At 51.7% G+C, this 19,302-nt stretch overlaps 1 protein-coding gene across 7 annotated transcripts in view; it reads right to left on the bottom strand.

Annotated features, from left to right (window-relative positions):
- Window positions 1-19,302, bottom strand: part of PUM1 (pumilio RNA binding family member 1) — a 95,520-nt gene that overhangs the window by 60,138 nt on the left and 16,080 nt on the right. For 5 of the 7 annotated variants that reach the window (XM_054648096.2, XM_054648098.2, XM_054648097.2 and 2 more), the window contains exons 3-5: window positions 14,175-14,243; window positions 4,026-4,134; window positions 1,164-1,342 (exon numbers count right to left, since the gene is read on the bottom strand). In XM_054648096.2, coding sequence (XP_054504071.1) covers window positions 1,164-1,342; window positions 4,026-4,134; window positions 14,175-14,243 — 357 coding nt within the window. The remainder of the gene's footprint in view (window positions 1-1,163; window positions 1,343-4,025; window positions 4,135-14,174; window positions 14,244-19,302) is intronic. The other 2 variants (XM_054648103.2, XM_054648101.2) reach the window with 1 other exon arrangement.

Genomic DNA, 19,302 nt, shown 5'->3' with positions numbered 1-19,302 from the left:
TGCCCCAGGGCTCTCCCCAAAAATCCTCCTTGCTCTGCCCCAGGGCTCTCCCCAAAAATCCTCCTTGCTCTGCCCCAGGGCTCTCCCAGCTCCCTGGGCAGCCCCAGTGAGGGCCAGCAACCCCAGCAGGCTGAGGGCAGCTGCAGAGGACAGCAGCCAAAGGAGGCTCTCCCCCATTTCTGGAGCCCTTTCCCCACTCCAGGCTGGGTTTGGTGCCAGCTCTCCCCACATCCATGAACTGGAGGCTGTGCCCCTTCCCCACCCCACAAAAGGGGGGTGCCATTCCCCAGCCTGCCCAGCAACCCCAGCTGGGAAACACATCCAGCCACAAGCAGGAGCTCCAGGGAAGGTGCCTGACACCAATCTATTTGTTAGGGGGGTTTATCCCAAAAAACAGCATGAGGAAAACCTCCAGGACAAGGATGAGCATTATGCCATGACATTAGCACCAGGTAAAGGGTTTGGAGCTGGAATTCCATTTTTGGGATCAGCACCAATGTAGCTGTGATATTTTCTGAAAAACCCTTTTTTTAGGATTTTTCCTCCTGAGAAGCTGAGAGGCCTCAGGAACAAAATGTAACCAATGGTTATCTGCTGCTGTGGAATGCAACAGGTGCATCTGGGATTGGGCTCATGTGGTTGTTTCCAATTAATGGCCAATCACAGCCCAGCTGGCTCGGACTCTCTGTCCAAGACACAAACTTTTGTTATCATTCTTTCTTTTTCTATTCTTAGCCAGCCTTCTGATCAAACCTTTGCTTTTATTATTTTAGTCTAATTTTAATATAATATATACAATAAAATAATAAATCAGCCTTCTGAAACATGGAGTCAGATCCTCGTCTCTTCCCTCATCCTCAGACCCCTGTGGCACCATCACACACCAAGGCAGCCACAGGCCCAGGGCAGGTTGTGGGACCTTTTCCAAGGATTAGCTTGGATGGGCTATTTCTGCTGGGGGGCTTTTCCAAGGATCCAGGGAATGCCAGCACCTTCCCATCTCCCACCCCACACCCCCAAGGCAAAGACTAAACCTGCCCTGTTTGAGAGAAGAGCTGAACTGAGAGCAAAGAGAGAAACCTCTGCCCTAGAAATGATTCACAGCCAAGCAAACCAAGCAGCAAAGGGAGGAAAGAACAGAGATGAGGCAATGAGGCACTTACAAATGCTCCTTTCCTTAGGCAGGAGTCTCCAGGAGATGAGCTCAGCACATACTCCACCATGCTCACCCCCAGCCCTCCGCTCTCAGAGCGTGGGGACAGCACTGAGTTCACTTCACTGTTCACATGGAAGCCCTGCCCAGGTCTTCTCTGCACCATAATTGGCTGGGAAACAGAGTGATCTGGAACAAAACATGGGAAACTCTCACAAGCACATCCAACCATTCAAAGGAGGCAAATTAAATCATTCAATATGTACTCCCCAGGGGCTTATTTGCACTCAGAAGTGCCAACTTTGTGATTCTGCTGATGTCCATTCGTTAAACCAGGATGGCTTTCTCATTTTTTAAATACTACAACATGTAAACCTGCAAGTGAGAGCTAGGTGTAAAATCTGAACTCATAAAATGTCAGAAATGTAAGACGAATTAAAGGTTGCAATTAAAAACCCAAAGGTTTAGTTTTTAGTTTTAGTACAATTCTTGCATTAGCACAGTGAAAACAAGTTTTGGCTTGTCATTTAAAACATGATCCTGCTGCTCCACCATGTCAGGATCAGAGATTTTTTTGGCTGCTCTTTTCTCAAGGAAAGGTTCCTGAGGAGTTCATTTCTCCTTCCTCATCCCCCTGTCCTGCACCACCCCAGCCCTTTGCCATCCCTGAGGCTTTGAGGTCCAAGCAGGGCAGACTGGGGGGCTCCAAATCCTGCTGGGCTCTGCAAAAATCCCTGCCTGGGGAGGGGAGAGACCTCAAAAGGGGAGGGGAAAGGGGGGAAAAAAAGGGGAAAAGGGGGGGGGGGGGGAAGGGGGGAGAAAGGGGGGGGGGGGAGGGGGGGAAAAAGGGAGGAAAAAGGGGGGGAAAGGGGGGAAGGGGGGAAAAGGGGGGGAAAAGGGGGGGGGAAAGGGGGGGAAAGGGAGGAAAAAGGGGGGGAAAGGGGGAAAAGGGGGAAAAAGGGGGGAAAAGGGGAGAAAAGGGGGGAAAAGGGGAAAAAGAGGAAAAAGGGGGGGAAAAGGGGGGGAAAGGGGGGAAAAGGGGGAAAGGGGGGGGAAAGGGGGGGAAAAAAGGGGGAAAAGGAGGGGAAAGGGGAGAAAGGGGGAGAAAAAGGGGGGAAAAGGGGGGGAAGGGGGGGAAAGGGGGGGAAAGGGGGGGGAAGGGGGGGAGAAGGGGGGAAGGGGGGAAAAGGAGGGGAAAGGGGGGAAAAAGGGGGGAAAAAGGGGGGAAAAGGGGGGAAAAGGGGGGGAAAGGGGGGAAGGGGGGAAAAGGGGGGGAAAAGGGGGGGGGAAAAGGGGGGAAAAGGGGAAAAAGAGGAAAAAGGGGGGGAAAAGGGGGGGAAAGGGGGGAAAGGGGGGAAAGGGGGGGGAAAGGGGGGGAAAAAGGGGGAAAAGGAGGGGAAAGGGGAGAAAGGGGGGGAAAAAGGGGGGAAAAGGGGGGGAAGGGGGGGAAAAGGGGGGGAAAGGGGGGGAAGGGGGGGAGAAGGGGGGGAAGGGGGGAAAAGGAGGGGAAAGGGGGGAAAAAGGGGGGAAAAGGGGGGGAAAGGGGGGGGAAAGGGGGGGAAAAGGCAGGGGGGAAGGGGGAAAAAAGGGAAAAAGGGAAAGGAATTCTCTGTTCCTGGCAACAGGCAGGGAGTGAAGAGCTGTGGGATGAATGGGAACCAGCACAGGGAGGGATGAGAAGGGCCTGGGGGAGAAAATCCCAAGCTCAGCTGGTCCCAAAGCCTGGCTCAGCCCCAATCCCCCTCAGCTCCAGCTGGATTAAGGCAGATACAAGGTGCTCCCAAGGGTGGGACAGGCAGCAGCACCCAGAATGCCCCAGTGCCCAGACTGACCCAGGCAGGCACATTGGAGAAGCTCTGTCCCCTTTTCATGGCCATTTTCCAGTGGAAATAATAAAACAAAGTCTTAGTACTAATTTAAAAATGGGTATTTTCATCAGGGAAAACCCCACACAACAGTGAGGTAAATGCCATTTCCTGGGAGCTGCAAATGCCCTTTCCTGGGAGCTGCAAATGCCATTTCCTGGGAGCTGTAAATGCCATTTCCTGGGAGCTGTAAATGTCATTTCCTGGGAGCTGTAAATGCCATTTCCTGGGAGCTGTAAATGCCATTTCCTGGGAGCTGTAAATGCCATTTCCTGGGAGCTGTAAATGTCATTTCCTGGGAGCTGTAAATGTCATTTCCTGGGAGCTGCAAATGCCATTTCCTGGGAGCTGTAAATGCCATTTCCTGGGAGCTGCAGGTTTTGGGAGCTGCACCAGACCCCAGCTGAGTTTCAGGAGCAGATTCATGACACAAAACCCATGGACAGAACAAATCAAAGATCAGCATTTCAAACCCAGCACTTGCAGGTTGTTTATTTTCCTAAATATTCTCCCATCAAGTCCAAAATCAGGGACAGTCTCTGATGCAAGAAGAAAATCTTTGGCAGATTTAACTCAACACTAATTCAAAACATCATTTTGATTTTTTTTAACTGAATGATGGGTTTTGTTTGGTTGATTTAGTATTTTAAAATGAAGGGATTTTTTTTATTCATCTTGTTGTCCAAGACCTTTGTTCAAACTTTCAGCTGATCCATCCCAAGGCAGAAAACACATCAGAAATTCAAATTTTAAGGGTAATTTAAGGTTTTTAAGCAGATAGACATGAATTTACACATATTCACATTAGACAATGTTCTGACATCCATGGATATCCTAATTTTATCACAAAGCAAAGTGAGATTTTCTGTTTATTTTTATTATATAAGCCAGATGGGTTTTTAAATCTTTTCAAAGCTGTGTCATCCAGCCTGGCCATGGACTTTGAGTAAATAAATTGCACATTTCTGTATTCAACCCCAACTAAATTAAGGAAATAATTGAGCTACCTGATGTTCCCCAAGCACTGTCTCTCCACTGATCTCCCAGAAATATCCCTTTTGGTCCATCTTTGCTGGAATCATCAGATTCCCAAAACTTTTTACCCGGCAACAGCTGCTGCAATTAAAAAAAAACAAAAACAAAACAAAACAAAAAACAAATAAACAACAAAAAAAGAACAGAACAAAGCAAAGCATGATTAAAATAAGTATAAAATGCAAACATAAACCCCATAAGCGTCTCCCCTCTATCAGCTATCAACCATTACACAGAACTGAGATCATCAAATATTGACATCTCCCAGGTGAAAGCTGAGGGAACAATTCCATCTCCCCACTCCTGATTGTCCTCCCAGCTCCAGGAGCCCCCCACACATCAGACACTCACAGCCACTCTCCAGCCTCTCTGCACTCACAAGGAAAAGAAAGAGGGGGGAAATATTGTGAGTTTTCCTGAGATCATCTGGGAATAAATTCCTGCCTGCCAATGGGAGCTGCTGCTGGAGGGACAGGAAATCAGGGAGAGAAAAGCCCAGGAACTTCCATTTCTCCTTTGCCAGAGGGACAGGAAAGCTCAGGAATTCCCATTTCTCCTTCTGGAGGGACAGGAAAGCTCAGGAATTCCCATTTCTGCTTCTGGAGGGACAGGAAAGCTCAGGAATTCCCATTTCTCCTTCTGCCAGAGGGACAGGAAAGCTCAGGAATTCCCATTTCTCCTTTGCCAGAGGGACAGGAAAGCTCAGGAATTCCCATTTCTCCTTGTGCTGGAGGGACAGGAAATCAGGGATAGGAAAGCTCAGGAGTCCCCATTTCTCCTCGTGCTGGGGACTCTGGGGCTGCAGGGGTTCTTTGGGAACACTGATGGGAGGGAGGGCAGCACCTGCCATGTGTGGAATGGGACAGAGCCACCCTGAGCTGGGATAGCCCAGGGGTCCTGGCTCTGGAGGGGGACACAGAACAGCTGCTCTGGCAATTCCAGCCCAGCCCCTGCCCACCCTGCCAGGGAACAATTCCCAATTGCCAAGATCCCATCCAGCCCTGCCCTCTGCCACTGGCAGCCATTCCCTGCCTCCTGGCCCTCCATCCCTTGTAAAAATCCCTCTCCTGAATCCTTCCTCCCGTTCTTTAGGGGGTTTGGGAACAGCTTCACCAGGGATCACCTCCACACTGGGAATTCCCAGCCCTGAGGTGACCAGGGGACAATATCCCAGTAAATCCTGTGGATGGGATGGATGGAATTCCCAGCAGCACATTCACAGCAAATTAACCATGAAATGAGCCTTGCCTCAAGCTGGGATAAAACTCAAGGCACTGAAGATGAAAAGAACCTGAATGTGCCTGAAATTACCATGGAACAAACAAGAATCATCAGCTCTGGGGATCTTTCCTCTGGATCAGGAGTGGTGATAAATCCTGATTGCTATCTGTTTCAATACCCTGACTGATAGCAAATTAAATATCCTGATAACCACTTCAGTATCTCGATTTGGTATCAAATTCCATGCCCTGATTGATATCAAATTCAATATCCAGACTGATACCAACTCCTGCTGATAACTCCAGCAGCAGAAGTGCAAATCTAAGACTGAACTGAGGAGTAAATCAGCTGCTGGATGCAGAGGAAGCAGCAAGAACTGATTTCACACCTCTCCCGTGCTGGTTTAAAGCACAATCACAAAGTTGTGCTCTCCCTTTCCTCCCCAGCTCAACAAAGAGCTGTTTGTTTACAAAACCAATCAGTCTGCAGTGATTTCAGACAGGATTTCTCCTCACGCCCTCAGCACGGTGCAGGCTGCTTGAGGATAAAAACAGGGACCTTGCCCCATGCTCCCCTTCCTGCCATCCCAAAATAACCCCAAATGGAAGGGCTGGAGGCTCCCATGAGCAGCCATCAGCCCCAAACACAGATGAACCTGCTCCTCCATCTGCACCAGGAGGGGGGGACAAGCCAAGCCACTGCTCTCCAGTATTTATAAACATCAACACACCTCAGGTGTCTTGCAAATTCTTTTAAGCTTCTGTCATTCCCATATCTCTTCAAATGCAGCTATTTTTATTCCTGCTCTTGCCACAGTGCAGAAATAACAACTCTGCTCATGGCATTGCGAGGAATTTTGAACAGAAAGCAGCACAAACTGATTCAACTGAATTTGAGCTGCAATTAAAACACTTCCCAATACCCCTGACAACACCTCACAGAGCAGGACACAAAATGTTCTGCAGCCACAGCTCCAATCATGGAATCCCAGAATGCTTTGGGTGGGAAGGATCTTAAACCCCACCCAGTGCCACCTGTGCCATGGCAGGGCCACCTCCCACTGTGCCAGGTGCTGCCAGCCCCAATGCCCAGCCTGGCCTTGGGCACTGCCAGGGCTCCAGGGGCAGCCACAGCTGCTCTGGCAATTCCAGCCCAGCCCCTGCCCACCCTGCCAGGGAACAATTCCCAATTGCCAAGATCCCATCCAGCCCTGCCCTCTGCCACTGGCAGCCATTCCCTGCCTCCTGGCCCTCCAGGCCTTGTAGAAATCCCTCTCCTGTATCCCTAAAAAGAAAATCATGGAATTGCTAAGGTTGGAAATTTCTCTGTTCTGCTCATTCTTTCCTGCCTCTGCCCTGTCCTGCAGGGCCCAAACCCCTCTCATCCTTTATTTCTACTTGGGAAGAAATTCCTCCCTGGCAGGCTGGGAGGGGCTGGGCTGGAATTGCCAGAGCAGCTGGGGCTGCCCCTGGAGCCCTGGCAGTGCCCAAGGCCAGGCTGGAGCACCTGGCACAGTGGGAGGTGGCCCTGGGGTGGAACTGGGTGGGCTCTGAGCCCCCTCCCCACCCAGAGCACTCCGGGATTCTCCCACCCCTGCAGCAGCTCCAGCACACCCGGGGCTGCACCAGCATTTCCTGCTGGAGAGGGACCCGCAGCTAATCCAGCCCTGCCCTCTCTGCCCTGCTCTCCTCCTCCCCTTTCCTAAGGAAGAGAAAACCTTTACCAGCACAATCCTGCAGAACTGCACCCCAACACCTTCTGAATTCTGCAGTGGCTCACACCCAAGGCTCACAAAACATCTGAATTCTCACTGTGTCCTGCACACCCCCTGCTCCTGCACAAAGCCCAGCCCTGTCCCCTCCAGTTTCACCTCTCCCCACCAGAAACACCAAGTTTCCAACTGGAAGCTCTGCACCATCAGCAGAAACAAACAGAAGAGAGAAGTTTACCCCACACAGAGATTCCAGAGCTATTTACAGATATCAGGGAAACCCCAAAGCCAATATTAACAGATGCTAACCAGGGGAGGGGGCTTTGTTCTGTCAAGTGCTGCTCCAATCAACACAGAGCATTAGCAAGCAGCAATCGGCTGCAATTATGCAACAGGCTGCTAAGACAATGAATTTTTCCTCAGGGAAAGTTGTCAGTTGCAATGGAAGAAAAAAAAAAGCGTATTTTAAATGACTCTCATGCAGATGTGCAGGTTGGAAATTTCAAAAGAACAAGCAGTGGTTTAAAATCAGAGTGGTTTATTCATTCCCTGGTTTTTATTAAAATTGACCCTATCCAGTATGAAAATAATCCTGCTAAGCCCTCTTACAAAGGACTTACCAGTTAGGCCAATATTCAATTTGGCAGAGCAGGAAGGAGGGGAGGACTTACCCATCATCAACAAAAGCAATTCTTCCAGCAGCCAGGGCACAGAGATCCCACTGAGATGGGATTATGAATTAGACAAATTAAGAAAACTGATCCCCCTTAGACAAAGCAAATATTAAGATAAAAGCAGCCATCTGTGCAGTGCAGAGCTGGGTTTGTCTGCAGCAACAGGCAGGGAAGGCAGAGCGGTGTTGATGGGTGTGTACAGGTCCTGCTTTGTACCACAGATGTTATCAGCCCCTTCCAGCTCGGGCAGGGAGGGGAGCACCTGGCAGCAGTGCCAGCAGTGCCAGCAGTGCCAGCCCTGCACAGGGAGGGGAGCACCTGACAGCGGTGCCAGCCCTGCACAGGGAGGGGAGCACCTGGCAGCAGTGCCAGCAATGCCAGCCCTGCACAGGGAGGGGAGCACCTGGCAGCAGTGCCAGCCCTGCACAGGGAGGGGAGCACCTGGCAGTGGTGCCAGCAGTGCCAGCCCTGCACAGGGAGAGGAGCACCTGGCAGCAGTGCCAGCAGTGCCAGCCCTGCACAGGGAGGGGAGCACCTGGCAGCAGTGCCAGCAGTGCCAGCAGTGCCAGTCCTGCACAGGGAGGGGAGCACCTGGCAGCAGTGCCAGCAGTGCCAGCAGTGCCAGCCCTGCACAGGGAGGGGAGCACCTGGCAGCAGTGCCAGCAGTGCCAGCAGTGCCAGTCCTGCACAGGGAGGGGAGCACCTGGCAGTGGTGCCAGCAGTGCCAGCCCTGCACAGGGAGGGGAGCACCTGGCAGCAGTGCCAGCCCTGCACAGGGAGGGGAGCACCTGGCAGCAGTGCCAGCAGTGCCAGCCCTGCACAGGGAGGGGAGCACCTGGCAGTGGTGCCAGCAGTGCCAGCCCTGCACAGGGAGGGGAGCACCTGCCAGCAGTGCCAGTCCTGCACAGGGAGGGGAGCACCTGCCAGCAGTGCCAGCAGTGCCTGCCCTGCACATCCCTGGCACTGCCCTGCAAGGAACTGGCATTCCCTGCCTGCTCTGGGACTCCCACTGCTCACAGCTCTGGGGAGAGAACAGGAAAGGGAGCACAGGATTGGGAATGTCTGACCATTCCTTGTGCTCCTGCTCAGGTCTGCTCCCAGCCCTGCTCTGAGCTTTCCTGAAGTGCCAGGGGAGCAGCTGTGGCACCATCACCAACCTTGCTCCACTGTTCCCATCTCCAGCCCGACCCCACTGTTCCCATTTCCATCCTGACCCCACTGTTCCCATCTCCATCCCAGTCCCACTGTTCCCATCTCAATCCCAGCCCCACTGTTCCCATCTCCATCCTGGCCCCACTGTTTTCATCTCAATCCCGACCCCACTGTTCTCATCTCCATCCCGGCCCCACTGTTTCCATCTCCATCCCGGCCCCACTGTTCCCATTTCCATCCTGGCTCCACTGTTCCAATTTCCATCCTGACCTCACAGTTCCCATTTCCATCCTGACCCCACAGTTCTCACCTCCATCCCGGCCCCACTGTTCCCATCTCCATCCCAACCCCACTATTCTCATCTCCAACCCGGCCCCACTGTTCCCATTTCCAACCCGGCCCCACTGTTCCCATTTCCATCCCGGCCCCACTGTTCCCATCTCCATCCTGGCCCCACTGTTCCCATTCCCATCCTGGCCACACTGTTCCCATCTCCATCCTGGCCCCACTGTTCCCATTTCCATTCTGACCCCACTGTTCCCATCTCCATCCCGGCCCCACTGTTCCCATTTCCATCCTGGCTCCATTCCCATCTTCAGTGCAGCCAGCACTGGAGAAACTGAAAAACCCAACCCAAACATTACTGCCAATGCCAGGACTCCCCAGCTGCCAATGAATCATCAATTTATGGGGCCAATAAATCATAAATTTATGGGAACACAGCACATCAGTAGCATGGAAAGCAGAGGCACAGGGGTTTAGTTTGGAGTGGTTTTTTCCTTCATTTTTGTTTGATTTGTGGTTGTTTTCTTTAATCCAGGTACAAAAGTGTCCAGGCCCCGTCTCAGCACCACTGGGACTGTGTCCCTCTGCAGGGGCTTCTCCAGAACCTGCCCAGCTGCACCATTTACCATGGACATGGGCCCAGAACCATGGAATATCCTGAGCTGGAATATCCACAGGGATCACTGATCCAGCTCCTGGACCCCAGCAAGCCCAGCCTGGGCATCCCTGGAGCTCTGGCAGCCTCGGGGCCGTGCCCATTCCCTGGGCAGTGCCCAGCACCCTCTGGGGGAAGAGCCTTGCCCTGAGCTCCAGCCTGAGCTGCCCTGGCCCAGCTCCCTGGCTGCTGTCTCCTATCCCTGTCCCTGCCTCTCCAGGTTCTGATGGCCCAGGTTCCCCTACAAGGATCCCCAGGGGCTGCAGGAATTTCACTGCCCACTCTCAGTGATCCCAGCACTGCCCCTGCAAGGGCAGCAGCCCAGCAGTAATTAAACACTTCCAGTGAAATGCAGCATTCTTTCTTACCAGCATTTCTCTTGCAGGGCAGGCTGCAATTCCCTGCTACCAGGTTTGAGTTAAGCACCTCCAGGTTTGAGTTAAGCACCTCCAGTTGCCTCATGGCTCTGTGTCCCCATCCTCCTCCCACCCTCGGGATTAAGTTTCACCAGCACCTCACCCAGCTGCTCCTGACTCCAGACACAGACTTTGCACAACCTACTCCAAATCCAAGGTCCCAAACGCCTGGGAGGGTTGGGGACAAACCCAGCTGCACCTGAGAGCCCCTCTGTGCTGCCCACTGTCCCCAGAGACACTGCACCCATATTTCCTGCTGCAAAGGGATAATGAAACCCAAGGGATTTCAGCGAGGAAAAGCAGACATGCAGCTGCCCATCCTGAGGCTGGGGGACAAAGGGAACTTGCAGGGCTTGTGTTAAGGCAAAGATAAGGGGCAGGGCTGTGGGATCAATGGCCAGATGTGCTGGGCTGAGCCACAGCACCAAAATCCCACATGGAGCTGCCAGACAAAGCTCCAAGGTGAGTTCTTCATCCCAGAGAACAGCCTGGAGCAGCTGCTGGAACAGAGGCACAACATCCCCTGCCCCAGAGCTGCTTTAACATTACTGACCAGTCACTACCAACAGCACAAAGCTTTCACAGTTCAGAGTGGAGAAAAGGGGGCTCTGGGACCATTTTCAATCCCTGCTTGAGAAAATATTGCACTTCCACTCGCTGGAAATTGGGGAATGTGAGGCTGGGAGTCTGAGGATGGAAACAGCCCCAAGAGAGAAGGAAGTTGTGGGTGCTTTTAAATTATTCTTAATGCTCCCAGATAAGGATATCTGTTGATCTCCAAGCATTATCTACATTTTGAGAGCAGGATAGATAAGAGATTTAACTGTTTGACAGTGCTCTTTAACAAACTGCTCTGATGTTTGCACTAACTCCTTCCATCACTGAAATTATGACGGTGCTTAACAAGGAGCAAGGAAACCAGAAGATAAAAGAAATCTAACATTAAATGCAGAAATGGTCTTCCTCACCTTTCTCCACTATCAATTTATATCTGCCTTTCTCCCCAAGTCTCCTCATTCCAGGAGCAGAAGGGGTAGAAACCACGTTCTGGTTTCTAAGGCATCTAAACTGCACAAAACCCAGGTGAGGACCATGGTCCTGAAAGCCAAAACAGATCCTGTGGGATCTCCTGAAATCAGCCTTGGAGAGATACAGAGAAAATTCCATGGGTAAAGAATGGAAACTGTGAGACTGAGGGAGAAAAGCCCCAAGAGACAAGAAACAGTGGTTTAGCTGAAAGAGAAGGGTGAGATGCCACCTTTCCCAGAAAAACCCGCTCATTCCAGCATGTGCAAAAGCCCAGTGACAAAAGGATGCCACTGCCAAAACTTTCTGCATCACAGTTACAAGAAGGGGGAAAAAATGAGTCATCACTGGGAGGCAAAGCTCCAAAACACAAACCCAAACCCTCAGAAATGCCTAAATAAACCAAAAGGTAAGAGAAGTCAGCATTTTTAGGAATTCCTTCAGGCGTTCCAGCTCGGTGACCTTGTGTCCTGACAAGCAGACGAGTGCTGTGCTCACTGTGAACCTGCTCCCAGGCAGCCTGGGCTCTCTCTCTCTCTCTGGGAATGAACCTCCTGCCCAAATGAGGTGTCACAAACTCATCTCTGAGAACATTCCCACCCCCAGCATTCCACAGGCAAGCTGCACATGGAGCACAGCAGCTGCTGTGCAGCAGCTTCAGGCAGGTTTTTAATGTCAGGTTTGCTCCTTTGAAAATCATTTTCACCTCCTCTTAGTCAATAGTCTTGGGGTAGATTCATCCAACCTGGAGAAATGGATTTTCCTCTCAAGTCACATCAAAATCCAACCCTGGATTATGGTTTTCCACAGAAGAAAAAGGAGAGAAGGAAAGGGGGAGAGAAAGAAGGAAAGGGGGAGAGAAAGAAGGAAAGGGGGAAGAGAAAGAAGGCAGGGATGGAAAGCAGGGATGGAGGAAGAAACAGGGGAAGGAAGGAAGGAGGTCTTTGACCTGAGAGAGGGCACCTCCCTATAAATCCCACCACACCACAGTCCTGGTTTGCTCTTTTTCTCCACAACAGCTACTTCAGGGTTCCAGGGGTTTTTATTTTTCACACCTGGCTCATGCACTGGGTAACAGACAGGATGGATTAAACATGGAAATAAACTGGTCTGAGCTTGAGAGGAGCATCAGACTCGCATCAATCTGAGCTGCCACACATGACCATCCTCCTACCAGACATGATTTTCTCCTCTGTCCTTCCACAAGGGACTCACTAAAGGCAGAAGGAACCAGGCAAGGCAAAGAAGTCTTTCCATCCAACTTCCAGGAACCTACAGGAACAAGCTGTTCTTTCAGGTCACTCCAAAACCAGATAAATTCTCTTTTTTCCAAGAAAACCAGTGGGCATTTCCCCCTAAATGTGCCACCTCCTTGCTGCTGTGACAGATCAAATTAACTCTGGCTGGGGGATCTGGGAAGTTCCAGCTGCAGGGCCATTATCTGTGCCCTGCTCTCATTCCTCCTGCAGCCCTGGCTCACCCTGCCCAGTTACTGCAAACCCTAAACACAGCCCTGGCCTTTCTGCAAGAGCCAAAAAAAGGTGGCCAGGACTGGAAACAGAGCAGCAGACAATGCCCCACAGCCCAACGAGGTCTGAGCTCAGTGAATCCCAAAATAAACCTGCTCCAAGGCTTGGGACACCTGTTCCCAGCTGGATTGGGAGCTGTTGTTGTGCAGCCACGCTCTCCTGCTGGATGAGCCAACAGGTGGAAGTTTAACTGTTCCTCCCTCTGAGATGGATTCCAGCCTGGCAGGTTTGGGGCCTGGCAGGTTCAGGGCCTGGCGGGTTCGGGGCCTGGCGGGTTCGGGGCCTGGCAGGTTCGGGGTCAGGCAGGTTTGGGGCCTGGCGGGTTTGGAGTTGGATAAACCACGCACACAGACACACACAGGCACACACAGGCACACACAGACACACACACAGACACACACAGACACACACAGGCACACACAGGCACACACAGGCACACACAGGCACACACACAGACACACCACGCACACAGACACACCCACAGACACACACACAGACACACAGACACACACACAGACACACACACAGACACACCACGCACACAGGCACACACAGGCACACACAGGCACACACAGACACACACAGGCACACACACAGGCACACACACAGGCACACACACAGGCACACACACAGGCACACACACAGGCACACACACAGACACACCACGCACAGACACACACAGACACACACAGGCACACACACAGGCACACACAGACACACACAGACACACACAGGCACACACAGACACACACAGGCACACACACAGGCACACACACAGGCACACACACAGGCACACACACAGGCACACACACAGGCACACCACGCACAGACACACACAGACACACACAGGCACACACACAGACACACAGGCACACACAGGCACACACACAGACACACACAGGCACACACAGGCGCACACAGGCGCACACAGGCGCACACAGGCGCACACAGGCGCACACACAGACACACACAGGCACACACAGGCACACACACAGACACACAAGCACACACAGACACACACAGACACACACAGACACACCACGCACAGACACACACAGGCACACACACACACACACAGGCACACACACAGGCACACACACAGGCACACACACAGGCACACACACAGGCACACACACAGGCACACACACAGGCACACACACAGGCACACACAGGCACACACACACACACACAGGCACACACACAGGCACACACACAGACACACACACAGACACACACACAGACACACACACAGACACACACACAGACACACACAGGCGCACACACAGACACACACAGGCACACACAGGCACACACAGGCACACACACAGACACACCTCACAGGCAGAGCAGAGAACCCTCAGCATCACACTCATCCCAGCAGCCTCAAAAGCTGCTAGTTCATCTCTTGCCCCTCCCAAAACACAGATTTTTTTCTCCAGGCCTCTCACTTACCTCTCCCATAGCCCGTCCCTCCAGAGCCAGCGCTTGGAAATCGTGGTTCAGTTCATCCATGGAACGCACCTATCCACAGAGGAGAGAAAAGGCCATGAGGAAATGCTTTTCTTTGCTGCTATTTTTATTATAATCACAGTTTAGAGCCATTTTTCTGCTCCAGACTGAGAGCCTGTAACAAGGTTATGCAGCTCCAGAGGATGACTTACCTTTAACGCTCCCAGCAGTTACAACATTATATACTTTCATTATTATACACACACATGTATTATTACACACAGATTTATTTCTGTGTGTTAGATTTATACATGCACAGGAAAGGAACAACCAGCAATTACTTTTAAGACACACAAAGCCTTAACACAAGTGTTTCTGCTCATATTTCACAGTGGTTTCAGGTGAGGGACTCAAGGCTTGAGGAGCCAGCAGCATTTCAGGTGGGAATCAAGGAAAATCTCCTGTATAAACCTGGCAAATTTACATTCAGGTTACACTGACACAAAGCAGAAAAACCAACACTTTGATTTGATGAAAACTGAGTCATTTAGAACAGAAAAATAAAGCATAAACTTGAAACTATTGGATAAATAAACTGACAGAAGCACAGAACAGATCCACAAGGATGATCCAAGTCCAGCTCCTGTTCCTGCACAGACCCCCCAACAATCCCACCCTGGGCATCCTGGGCTGGAATATCCACAGGGATCACTGATCCAGCTCCTGAACCCCCAACAATCCCACCCTGGGCTGGAATATCCACAGGGATCACTGATCCAGCTCCTGAACCCCCCAACAATCCCATCCTGGGCTGGAATATCCACAGGGATCACTGATCCAGCTCCTGACCCCCCAACAATCCCATCCTGGGCTGGAATATCCACAGGGATCACTGATCCAGCTCCTGGACCCCCAACAATCCCATCCTGAGCTGGAATATCCACAGGGATCACTGATCCAGCTCCTGAGCCCCCCAACAATCCCACCCTGGGCATCCTGGGCTGGAATATCCACAGGGATCACTGATCCAGCTCCTGAACCCCCCAACAATCCCATCCTGGGCTGGAATATCCACAGGGATCACTGATCCAGCTCAGTGACCCCCCAACAATCCCATCCTGGGCTGGAATATCCACAGGGATCACGGATCCAGCTCCTGGACCCCAGCAAGCCCAGCCTGGGCATCCCTGGAGCTCTGGCAGCCTCGGGGCCGTGCCCATTCCCTGGGCAGCCTGGGCAGTGCCCAGCACCCTCTGGGGGAAGAGCCTTGCCCTGAGCTCCAGCCTGAGCTGCCCTGGCCCAGCCCCAGCCGTGCCCTGGCTGCTGTCCCTGGCCCAGAGCAGGGATCAGTGCCTGCCATGGACTGGAAATGTTGTAACTGCAGAAAAATCCTTCTCCTGCTTCTCATTCTCAAATCTCAGCTGCTGAGCAGAGAGGAGGAAGCAAATTCAAGAAGAAACCCCCAGAGTCCAACTCTGGACTCGAGGCCAAAGCCCAGCAGCTGAGCCACGTGCTGGGCCTGGAGCACTGCCCTCCCCTGCCCCAGTCCAGGGTCCCAGCAGCCACCAACACCCTGCACAGCAGCACAAACTCCCCTCCTACTCTGTGTTTACACACTCCCTGCAGCCCAGAGGGCTGAGGCACCTCTCTGCTCAGCAGGGAGGAGTTTATTAAGCTTTTAAAAAGGAGTTTATAAAGTTTTTAAATGAGCAATGCCCACACTGATCCTTGCAGCATGCTGCAGGTTTACACACAGGTTTAGTCCTGGCTCTGCACAGAGCCCTGCCAGGCTGAGCAAGGAGCTCAGCAATACCTGCTGGGTGAGTTACAGGACAAAAAAATCCCAAAAATTGTTCAGATGCTCACCAGTGACCAGCACTGGAATGTTACACCACCATCACTGACCTTAACCATGACTTCTGATACTGCAGCACCACTTCCAGCAGGACCAAGACCTTGGGATTATGTTTTATTTCTATTCTAAGATAATATTCTGTAGGTCTCATCTATGACAATATTCTGGAGATTTCACCTAAGAGAATATTCTGGAGATCTCATCTAAGAATCAGCCAGAAGAAAGCACCACATTAACCTCTAGAAATCCCCTCCAGTCTAAATTCTTCTATTCTGTGGCCATCACACTTTGCAGAAGATAAGTGGTATATTAGTGAATTATTTATTAGTTATTTACATCATTTGCAAATCCTCAGGGGTCACTCACTCAGAATCCCAGTTTAAAAATCAGGTTTAACATCTCTTGTTACTGTACCTCAGTTATTTTCAGTTCTGCCTCAGCCTTGCCACCTTTTGCAGTGACATTTGTCACATGGGCCACCGACACCAAGGGAAACCCTTCCAAAACTGCAGCCACAGGGGCTTCCCTCCCCTGCCAGCTCCACCCCTGCCCTGCAGCTGCCACAGCTCAGCTCCCTGGTGCCACAGAAACGTCACTGGGACCAAACTCTTCTGTGGAGCACTTCGAGCTGAACTCATGAAAGTGCTGCAACCTCCAGATGTGCCAAACCACAAAAGCTGGCAGAGAGCAAATTATTGTTTCCATCAGACATCTGAGGAATGGAGAAGTTGCACAGAGAGATTCAGAAGGTGATGTGAACTCACAGCTGCTGAAGTGATGTCCCAGCAAACCACAGAAGCCACACAAAGGCTGCTCAGTGTGCCCAGCAGCTTCCCCAAAACAACCAAAGTATCTCCCAGGGCTGGGTGCTGAGCTGGGGGAACCTCAAAACAAAGCTGCTCAAAGATCCAATCACTACATTGCCAGCAAAATCCAAAAGGATATTAAGTGATATTTTTACTTGCTTTGGTCAACATGGAATGGTTTGGGTAGGAAGGGACATTAGAGCCCACTCAGTGCCACCCCTGCCATGGCAGGGACACCTCCCACTGTCCCAGGGTGCTCCAAGCCCTGTCCAGCCTGGCCTTGGGCACTGCCACAGCTGCTCTGGGAATTCTGCCCCAGCCCCTCCCTACCCTGCCAGGGGATAAGTTCTCCCATACATTGAATTTAAACCTATTCTCTGTCACTTTGAAGCCACGTCCCCCTGCCACCCCAGGTTAGTGTCAATAGTCCCTTCTCCATTTTTCTCTGCAGGCACTGGAAAGCCACAGTGAGATCACCCCAAACCTTCTCTTTTCCAGTTCTCAGCCTCTCCTCAGAGCAGAGGTGCTCCAGCCCTGCAGATGACTTGGTGGCTCCCAGACAATGCCACAGAACAAACAGGCTGTCCCCATCCCCTCCCCAGGATCCCTTACCCCAGCCATGATGAAAAGCAGAAAATAAAAATTGCCTCCTCTATCAGCTACCAGATGTGAGGAAACGAAGAAATTATTCATTCACAGATATTTCACATCCCTTATCATCTCTCTTTCAAGAATCTTAACAAATATGGATAAAAGCATTTTCTGATTCAGGTCTTTGTGCCTGATTTTGGCCACTCTGCATTCAAAGTGTCCATAAACAGCAATTCTCCAGCTCTTTCACTCACACACTTTCTTTACCTTCATTGATCATTAGATCTATTTATTTGATTTTCAAAGACTGCACCCAAAGGATCCTTTTCCCATTTCTTAGTGCCTGTAATGTTCAACAGCAACACATTTTCACCTCACTGCACACAAATATCACAGGGCTCCTTCAAGAACAAAGTGTCTGAAACAGCAGAACACAAAGGCAAGGCCATGACTACCAACACCTCTGCATTCCATCAGTCAGGGATTCCTCTGGAATGGCCATCAAACAATAGAGTTGATCTTCCACCTCATCAGGATCTGTTCTTGTTCTGATCCCTGAGCTCTGAGGAGCACAGAGCAGAGCCAGGCTGGTGTAAACACAAGAAACAAGGAGGTCCACAGAGACAGAACTTCTCTGCAGATGAACATTGATGCTGATGAGATTTGATTACCAGAAAATGTGGCTCACCACTGAAGCAGAGATTTGAAAGAAATCCAGAAGACAACGCCAGGATCAATCGGCTGCACGAGGCAGCAATGCCCTGACACCTGAAGCTGATGTGACATCCTGGGAGGGAGAGGTGAGCTCCACACACTTCAGGAATCAGGAATCACACAAGGAGAGGGCAGCTGGAGTCCCAAACCCTTGGGAAGAGATCCAAGCAAACCTGAGTCCCTCTGCTCTCAGCCAGCAGCACCCAGGCTGCTGCAGGCAGGCTGTGCCTCTGGGAGGGGATGCAGGGTGCACATCCCCACAGGAGCTGCTGCCTTCCTGGGGATGAGGGAACTCCTCCCTTCTGCTCACACACCCCATGGAACCCCACTTCACAAAATGAGGGCTCTGGACACGAGCACCACGTTCTGCAGGGAGTTCATTGCACAAGAACATCCCTCCCCTCACCATGAACGTGTGGATGCACCCAGGAGTTATGGAAATCTCATTCAAGAAGGATTTCCACACACTAACACAGAATGTGTGTCACTGTAACACACTCCAGCTCCAGCCACTGCACTGACTCAGAAACCCTTCCCTGCCTGCCCCTGGGAGCACAAATCCCAAAGTGGGATTCACCACCAGCCACGCTGAGAAACTGGAGCAAAACCAGGGGATCACTGCACCTCCTGAGCCTGGGGGGAACTCAGCCCCTGCTCTGCACCAGTTCCACCTCTCTGCTGAAAAACAAGGGGCAAAGACACAGCTGGATTCCCACTGCACACCCAGACACAGCTGGATTCCCAGTGCACACAGATCAGACACAGCTGGATTCCCATTGCACACCCAACAGACACAGCTGGATTCCCATTGCACACCCAGACACAGCTGGATTCCTCACTGCACATCCCTGAGGCACAGCTGGATTCCCACTGCACACCCAACAGGCACAGCTGGATTCCCACTGCACACCCAGACACAGCTGGATTCCCAGTGCACACCCAACAGGCACAGCTGGATTCCCATTGCACACCCAACAGGCACAGCTGGATTCCCAGTGCACACCCAACAGGCACAGCTGGATTCCCACTGCACACCCATCAGACACAGCTGGATTCCCACTGCACACCCAGACACAGCTGGATTCCCAGTGCACACCCAACAGGCACAGCTGGATTCCCATTGCACACCCAACAGGCACAGCTGGATTCCTCACTGCACATCCCT

Source organism: Agelaius phoeniceus, chromosome 22 (genome assembly GCF_051311805.1).
Source record: "Agelaius phoeniceus isolate bAgePho1 chromosome 22, bAgePho1.hap1, whole genome shotgun sequence".
Taxonomy (NCBI): domain Eukaryota; kingdom Metazoa; phylum Chordata; class Aves; order Passeriformes; family Icteridae; genus Agelaius; species Agelaius phoeniceus.
Note: the sequence above shows the minus strand (reverse complement) of the source record. Positions and strands in the feature narration are given on the sequence as shown.